Below are 8,916 nucleotides of genomic sequence, written 5' to 3'. Positions count from 1 at the left end.
TATATTTCATTAGCAAAATCATCTCTTCCAGAGCTTTTAACCTACTTAATCCTCAATTTTACCTTACTTTTGTAAATAAATACATTTTGGGTTACATTTATCTAAATATACCACTAATCCCCATTTTTTGTGTCCTTTTTGTAGATGGGAAGCTTTGTCCAAAAATCCAGATTAATGAGTGACTCGAAATAGCAAGGAGAAGAAGGAAAATGTCAACAGGAAGCGCCTGGCGACACGAAGCAAGCGCCAGGCGGAACAGACCGCCAATCAAGCGCCAACCAAGCGCCAGACAGGCGCCTCTGTTACGAACCGCCTGGCGGTAACTGGACACCACCGGGCGGTAGCGGCAAGACTTGCCCCCTGTTTGGTGGCTTGCGCCTGGCGGTGAGACCCTTCCGCCAGGCGCCCTTTTTCGTTGATGTGTCAAGTGACCCCTTTTTCTTCTGTTTTCGCGGAGGGAATCGGATCTTTGGCATTTTGGAGGCACGAAGAACACATTTGGAGAGCTTGGAGGAGTGCTAGGGCTTGTGGGAACAGCTCCATCTTCCTCTTTGTATCTCTTTCTCTCCATCTCTTCCATTTTTAAGCTTGAGCTCTCCATGGCAATGGAGAGCTAAACCCATTTTTGTTGGGGTTAGATGTAGCCACGAAACTCTTATGTAAATGCAAATGTTTTGATTTTATATATGACTCTTTCATTAATTGCTAGTCTTCTTATTTCTTCACTTAAAGCTTGCATTGATTTAGCCATCTCTTGCATGATTTTTGGTTCATTGGGTGTGGAAATATCTTTTGAAACCTAGATTTGAAATAAGAAAACTCAATGGAGCTTGTACCAAGGAATGGGGCTTGACCCATTGGTTGCATTAAAACCTTTGTGCATAAAGCAAATTTGCTTATTAAGAGTTCAAGGAATTGACTTTTAATAAGGAAATTTAGGTTCAATCTATTAAGGAATTAGGGTTTAAGTAATATTGTGAGTTGGCATTAGCATATTAATGAAGAGGATGTTAAATTGTAGTTGCATGAGAGCATAGTTGGTGAATTCTAACCCCGGCAATATCAAGTCATATCATTTCTAATCTTTTCCATTCACTAAGTGCCTTTAACTTCCAAAGTTCAATTTTAATTATTTATGCAAAGTTTAATTTCATACATTAAAACTCAAAATATGGATTTATTCGTTAGTTTAAATTAGTCACTAATTTTGCAAATATTTAGTATACACGAGTCTCTTGGGAAACGATATCCCGGTCTTACCGGTTACTACTTGCGCGACTTGGTACACTTGCCAAAGTCATAACACCAGTCACTCTCGGCCAACTCCTCTAGGGGGATCTTCTCGGACCTCCCTCACCATTTCCATAGGGATCCCGCTTACCATACCTCTAGAACTGGTACTCTCTTCATCAACTTGCCTACCTTTACTCCTCCCTAACTCCATACTGTCACTACTAGATGTAGACAATGACACGCTATCGCTACTAGACATACCTTTTCTCGTGTTTCCGGAAAGATGTCGGCTGGAATTGGGAACTAGTCGGACAAGAAAACGCACACAAGATCTTTGAATACAAAATTCTAGCAAATGAACCAAGTAAACCCTTGCTTGTTTTGAAATCCTTATTTATAGGCCATAATCCCAAACGGCAAAAACCCCTTCCCGCCAAAACAACAACTCATACCAATCGACACCATCATTACAAGAGGCATGACTATTAAAAACGACAGCGCCAAAACTCCCTGATTTGACCCCTGACACCCCTTCACCTACCATCAAACTGTTATCACCTTTTAGCCTTAACACTGTTCATCACACTTAAAGGCTGGGGGACTGGTGTACCACACCCAGCCGATCCCGTTAGCACACCAACACATAATCACCCTTCACCGACAACCCATATCGGCCAAGGCTGGGGGACTGGTGTACCACACCTAGCCAAACTCAACCAAATAAATAAACGATACATATATGTCAAAGCAGTCAAGTAGTCAGCCTAGGCCGGGTTGGCCTAAGTCTTACCAGATTGAACCGATAACATAAACCGTCAAGGAAAGTAGTTGGCCTAGGCCGACTACTCCAATATACTTAGTAAAATTAAAGCCCCCAAGTGTTCAATAGGTCCTAAGGGCCTAGGCTAGGGCCCATGCCCACTTACAGCCCAAACTAAAGCCCAAGCCAGGACCCGGCCCATGGCATAACCAAACATGATTAATACTCTATAAATACACGTGGACCCCAGTAATTAAAGGTACGCATTCATTAATCACTGATTTTACCTTTTGAGAGTTTTGACTCACTTGAGCTTCGGAGTCCCTTCTGCAGGTAACCCCTCTTAGGTCCAAACAGACATGTACCAACCGGGAAGAGGCCAACTGAGGAGATAACGGACTACATGGGTAAGGTGACGCTTGTGCCTAACTTATCTTGTTTGTTCTCTGCAGGAACAATACATATGACCAATCAATAACTTTATGTATGAATTTCATGTTCTTGTTAAAATTTAGGTGTTTTGTTAAATAATGTTTTATATATTATATTTTATGTTGCTTATTAATGTTTTTTTATGTTTTCATTTCACATATACATGGCTGAACATTATACTTCATCAGAGGATGAAGCACCTACTAAGAGACCCACCAGAGGAGCCACTAGGTTGAGAGAGCTCTTAATTAGAAGAGCTAAAGGTCAGAAACACATGTTGATATTAACGTCGACACTGGTGAGCCTAGTGGTCGTTCTGGGGACGTCTTCAAAAGCTATTTAGGAATGTTGGCACGAGAGAGAATATCAATCCTTACGCCTTTTTTTGATCATGTCACTGAAGTTGGTCGGGAAATGATATGGCAAGATTTATTGGTAACTAATATTAATGTTATTAACGTTATACTTTGATTTTGTTGATAATATGATAAATATTGTTGATGACATTTTCTATATTGCAGCTAACATTTGATATTCCAAATGTGGCAACGCTTAAACAAAAATGCTTGTCATCGATGGCTGAGAAATTTTGTGGTTTTAAGACCAAGTTGACGTCTAGGTATGTCTTTGGACATAAAAAGAATGAAAATTCATTGTTGAAATACACTTGGATTGATGAAGACACATGGCGTCAGTTTGTTGAGCTTCGGACATCTGAGGGATGGCAGGTATGTTTATTTGAAATCATCAATAGCACAATTGATAATTATGCAAAATTTTAACTAATTCATAAATTGGGTTTTATATGTTATAGGTAAAGAGAAAAAAAGGCTCAAAGCATAAGTGCTCAAAATAAAAACCCGTACATATTATCTCGTGGTGGGTATAGAAAACTTGAAGAGAAGATAATGACAGAAAAGAAAAAATCTAGGCCCCTACCTTCTGAGGGTGAAGATACTGAGCCTCCTTCACCACCATCACGTCATCAAAAGTGGAAGTTAGCCCATTTACGATCATTGGGCAATTACACTTCTGAGAAAATTGTAAGATACAATTCTTATCTAAATAGCTCGTTCATGTTTTATATTGTATTTTTTTTATAAATTTTTTTGTTACATTGTAGGATTCATTGGTTGAGCATACCTCCCAAGGAGGATCCATTCTAAAAGGTCGTCATGACATACTTATTGCTGCAATTGGACGACCTGAGCACCCTGGACGTGTGCGTGGTGCTGGATCAGGAGTCGGCATACGCCAATTTTTTGGTTCCTCCTCTCGTCAGTCTTCATGCAGTCATGGTGCTGATTATGAATAAAGAATGAAGGAAATGATCACGGCACAGGTGAGAGAAGAACTTATGCGCCAATTTGAGCATTATGGCATTTGTTCGCCAGTGGATCATCCGCCAGAACTAGACCCATTTGTGCCTCCCACGGGTAAATTTGCTTTCTATAAGTTATGAATTGAATAAATGATATTTAATAAAGTAATTGAATAACATTAATAAATCGTTGACTCTAACAGGTAGAAGCGGAAAGGGGAGTTGTTCAGCTCCACCCGGGGATGACATGGATGACACTCATCCATGTCAGCTATATATTTCGGATGGTACAAAGAAGACACTAGTGGCTCCTAGAAAAGTATTTGAGGCAGCCATAGTTCTTCATGGCATGGAGTTATCAGAGGATGAGGTTAAGGTCACGGTAGAGGAGGTTCTCATGCCGTTTGCTTTAGTTCCTGTGCCAACAGATGAGGTGTATACTGTGGCACAAGCATTCCGGTGTATCCTCGCCTGGCCTAGAGATTTGGTTGTTACTGACCCCCCGGTACAGACTCTTAAACCCACAAATACACTACATTTTTAAGTTTACATGTTTATTATATTCAAACTTAAATTATATTCCATTTTAACTGAAATTGCATCAATATAAGAAAAACCTCAATCAAAGAAGATTCTTCTCTCTTTGGACGATCCTCTTGGTGCATTTCTCCATGTAACATCCCTAAGGAATATTACTTATAATAAATAAATAAAAATCCGAAATCCAACAAGTGCCACATTTAATAAAAACTATTTCCCAAAAATGCGAGAAATTTAAATCTTAAACAATTAAAATCCTTAAATCCAGGAATCCATGATTCATAAAACTGGAATAAAAGTCAACGGCTCCTGCCGGGTTTACATAATATTCTCAAAAACAAAATAGTAAACGTATACATATGTATTTACAAAATATCTCATGCTAGCCCTCGCTTCGAGTCTAAGCATCTCCTGGCCCACCTGTCACATCATCTGCTCCCGGATAACAAGTTATCCGATTATCGCCACACACACACAGAAAGGGTGACCTATGCACAATATATAAATAAAACATGAATAAATATATATTTCCCAACCCAAAATAACATAATTAACTTCATAATTTCCAAATCACCCAAACCATGACCTCATAGTCCTTCATGAGTCATATGCATGAACTACGCCTTGGGACTTCCCTGTGCTCCCACGAAACTAACTCATTCGTGGTCCAACCCTATGAGCCTATCCCGCTCATAGTCCTGCCCTACAGACTCCTCGCCTGTAGTATAAACATCCAAGTCTCACACTTGGACCCTGGCACGCACGCAATCACCATACTATGGACTCCTCGCCCAATAGTAGCCGATTGGAACATCACAGTTCCTTGCCCATCGTGCGCCCGACACATGCAATCACCATACTAAGGACTCCTCGCCCATTAGTAGCTGACGGGAACTCAACTAGTTCCATGCCTATCATGTGTCCAACCACCGAGCAAATCCCAGACCCCTAATGGACTTAGTCCTTCAAGCCCGCACACCACAACACATGCATATACAATCTTATCCTAGTATAACAACCAAACACACTCACAAGCACATAGAAACATAGAAAATCGCATAAACTCGCTTAGGCTAGGGACTCCTCGCCCAAGCTAGACCCTCAATCTCGCTTAGGCTAGTCCACCTCGCCTGAGCGAGTTTAACTCAGCAACCAAAACACGTCATCTTGCTTAGGCGAGATCCTCTCGCCTGGGTGAGCCACCCGTTCGCCCAAACACCCATTTCCATCTCGCCTGGGCTAAAATACACGCAAAACACCACACATGACCAAGACATCTCGCTTAGGCGAGGCCATCTCACCTGGGCGAGACCCAAGTTTGCTCAAACCCATAAAACCCTCGCCTGGACGAGAAATCGCGCTCAACACGCGCAACTCCCTCGCTATCTCGCTTAGGCAAACCTCACTCGCCTAAGCGAGAGTCTATGTCGCTCAAAACTCATTCTCTTCGCTTGAGCGAGACGCTCGAATGGCAATAGGGTATGCGTCTCTACCAATCTCGCCTAGGCGAACCAAGCTTGCTTGAGCGAGAAATGCAGATACCCTCACTGATCACGCACTCGACTCACTCCAACCTTGTCCAATTCGCACCATAAAGCATACCAAACAGAATTCGAGCATACCAAATCAATTTACACAATTTGCAACATCAAATTGGCATAGTATATACTCTAGAAAGTCCCCAAAACCCAATTTTCCACCTCATTCCCGCATATTCCATGTATAACCCCTCTTTTTCATGCATTTAGCCCCAAATCCAAGACACATCAGTACCAAATTCACAACCCCCAATTTCCATCATAAGCATCACCAATTTCCGCACAAAAATCCATCAAAACATACAATACACACAACAATACGAATTTTGGGTTCAGCTCCCCTAACCTGGAATTTGTGCTCAAAATTGAGAAGACAAACACCTTGATTTCCAACCTCCCTCTTGCTTCAGCCCTTGCACACCAAAAATTCTGCTCACACTCTCAATTTCGTGTCCCTCACTTTAGCAGTTCACCACAAATGCCAAAACCCTTCCTTTAACCTAAATTTTGGCTTTTATAGGTGCCTTTTAGACTAGTTTTAAAAATAAAACGAGTTTGGGCTTTTTAATTCCTCCTCAATGTTACTTATTTGGTAATTTCCCAGCCCCCTTGGGGCCCCATTCTGCTAGGCTTTTCTTTACCCTTTCACATTCATACCACACCTATTAGTTAGCAAAAATAAAGCTTATTCTTTGCCCACCAAGGTTTGAACCCGTGACCTTCCACTCATAAGGCCAAAGCACAACCACTGTACCAATTCACTTTTGGTGACATAAACAATCATCACAAGTTTACATTTCAAATTCCACACTCTTACATATTATAAAAAAAAACAAATCATAAAACAACGACACATAATTGGCATATATAGGACTCGAACCCAAGTCCTCTCACACAATCAAAGTACTCTCAACCACTTGAGCTAGTACTTTTCCACGTCACATTATACAACAATTAATGTCATAAAGACGCCTTCCTCCCGCATATTTTAATTAATTAATTAATTTTCTCGGGTCTTACATTACCCCCACCTTTTAAAGTTTTCTTCCACGAAAATAAGACTTACCAGTAAAGAGATAAGGATAAGACTTCCTCATGAGTTCTTCCATCTCCCAAGTCATCTTTTGGGTTGCCTCATCCCAGAGAACTTTCATAGTCCGAATCTCCTTCCCTCTGAGTTGTTTGACTTGAGAATCTAGAATCCTCACCGATCCAACCCCAAGAGTCAGGTTCTCACGCACCTGAACATCATCCTGCTCCAGCACGTGAGTAGGATGCGCCACGTACTTCCTCAGCTGTGATACGTGGGAAACATTGTGCAGGTTTCCCAAGTGAGGTGGCAATGCAATCTCAAACGCCACCGGTCCAATTCGCCTCGTAATCTGATATGGACCGATGAATCGAGGGGTCAACTTCCTTGACTTCAATGCTCTCCCAATACCTGCTGTAGGTGTAACTCTGAGAAATACGTGGTCACCAGCCTCAAACTCGAGTGGCCTCCTCCTCTTATCTGCGTAGGATTTATGCCGACTTTGAGTTGCACGCATCCGTTCCCATATTACCCTTATCTTCTCAGTGGTCTGTTGTAAGAACTCTGGACCAAGTACCACCGCTTCCCCATCTTGCTGCCAACACAAAGGTGTTCGACACCTCCTGCCATACAAAGCCTCGTATGGTGCCATCCCGATGCTAGAATGGTAGTTGTTATTATAAGTGAACTCCACTAGTCGTAGCACATCACTCCAAGTCCCGAGGTGATCCAGAACACACGTTCTCAATAAGTCCTCTAGAGACTGTATGGTTCTCTCAGACTGGCCATCCGTCTAAGGATGGTATGCCGAGCTCATTCTCAACTGAGTGTCCAAAGTGTTCTGCAATGACTGCCAAAACCTCGATGTAAACCTCGGATCTCTATCCGATATGATACTCTCAGGCACACCATGTAATCTGACTACCTCCCTAACGTACAACTCTACCAGTTTATCCAGGGACATCTTCTGATTAATAGGTAGAAAGTGAGCGCACTTTGTTAATCTGTCCACTATTACCCATATGGAATCATGCCCATTCACTGACCTCGGTAGGTGAGTAACAAAATCCATGGGAATGCTATCCCATTTCCACTGAGGGATCTCAAGAGGCTCTAATGTACCACCTGGCCTCTGATGCTCTATCTTCGCTTTCTGACACACTAGACAAGATGCCACATAATCTGCCACATCAGTTTTCATACCAGTCCACTAGAAAGTTGTCCTCAAATCCTTGTACATCTTAGTCATACCTGGGTGTATGCTAAGACGACTCTTATGCCCTTCATCCAAGAGCATTTTCCTCAGTACCCGACTGTTGGGTATACACACTCTCTCTGAATCGCAGGATGCCGTCCCTACCCATCCTGAAGTCTTTTCTCTTCTCTGTGCCCAAATCACTAATGATATGCTGCAACTCCTGATCCTTACCCTGTTCCACCCGGACCTCGTCTAAAAACTCATTAGTGATCCTCAACATGTTGCACCGTATGTGATATGTCTCCATATCTAATCCCAGATTCATATCTCGTAGCTTCTCGATCAACTCCAACTCCTTAATCATCATGGAAGACACATGAGATTTCTTCCTGCTTAGAGCGTTTGCTACGACATTAGCCTTACCAGGATGGTATAACAGCTCAAAGTCGTAGTCCTTCAGGTATTCCATCCAGCGCCTCTGTCTCATATTCAATTCCTTCTGATCAAACAAGTATTTCAAGCTCTTGTGATCATTGAATACCTGAAATTGTGCCCCATACAAGTAGTGCCTCCATGTTTTGAGAGCAAAAACCACCGCCGCCAATTCTAAGTCGTGAGTAGGATAATTTTTCTCATGCACCTTTAGCTGACGAGATGCATAAGCAATAGGCCGTTTCTCCTGCATTAACACACAACCTAGACCTTGGTAGGAAGCAACACAGTACACCTCAAACGTCTTGGTGGTGTCATGAATAGCCAGTATTGGTGCAGTGGTCAATCTCTTCTTCATATCCTCAAAACAATTCTCACAATCGTTAGTCTAAGAGAAAGGCTGGTCCTTCCTAGTGAGTTTAGTTAAAGGAC

At 42.1% G+C, this 8,916-nt stretch overlaps 1 protein-coding gene across 1 annotated transcript; it reads right to left on the bottom strand.

Moving 5' to 3' along the window:
• Positions 1–6,858: 6,858 nt before the first annotated feature.
• LOC114188143 lies at positions 6,859–7,506 on the bottom strand. The gene has a single exon (XM_028076692.1). The coding sequence runs from the start codon at positions 7,504–7,506 to the stop codon at positions 6,859–6,861; it is 648 nt and encodes a 215-aa protein (XP_027932493.1).
• Between the last annotated feature and the right edge of the window lie 1,410 nt (positions 7,507–8,916).

Source organism: Vigna unguiculata, chromosome 1 (assembly GCF_004118075.2).
Source record: "Vigna unguiculata cultivar IT97K-499-35 chromosome 1, ASM411807v1, whole genome shotgun sequence".
NCBI classification, from domain to species: Eukaryota; Viridiplantae; Streptophyta; class Magnoliopsida; order Fabales; family Fabaceae; genus Vigna; species Vigna unguiculata.
The sequence above is the reverse complement of the archived record's forward strand: the minus strand, read 5'-3'. Positions and strand labels throughout refer to the sequence as shown.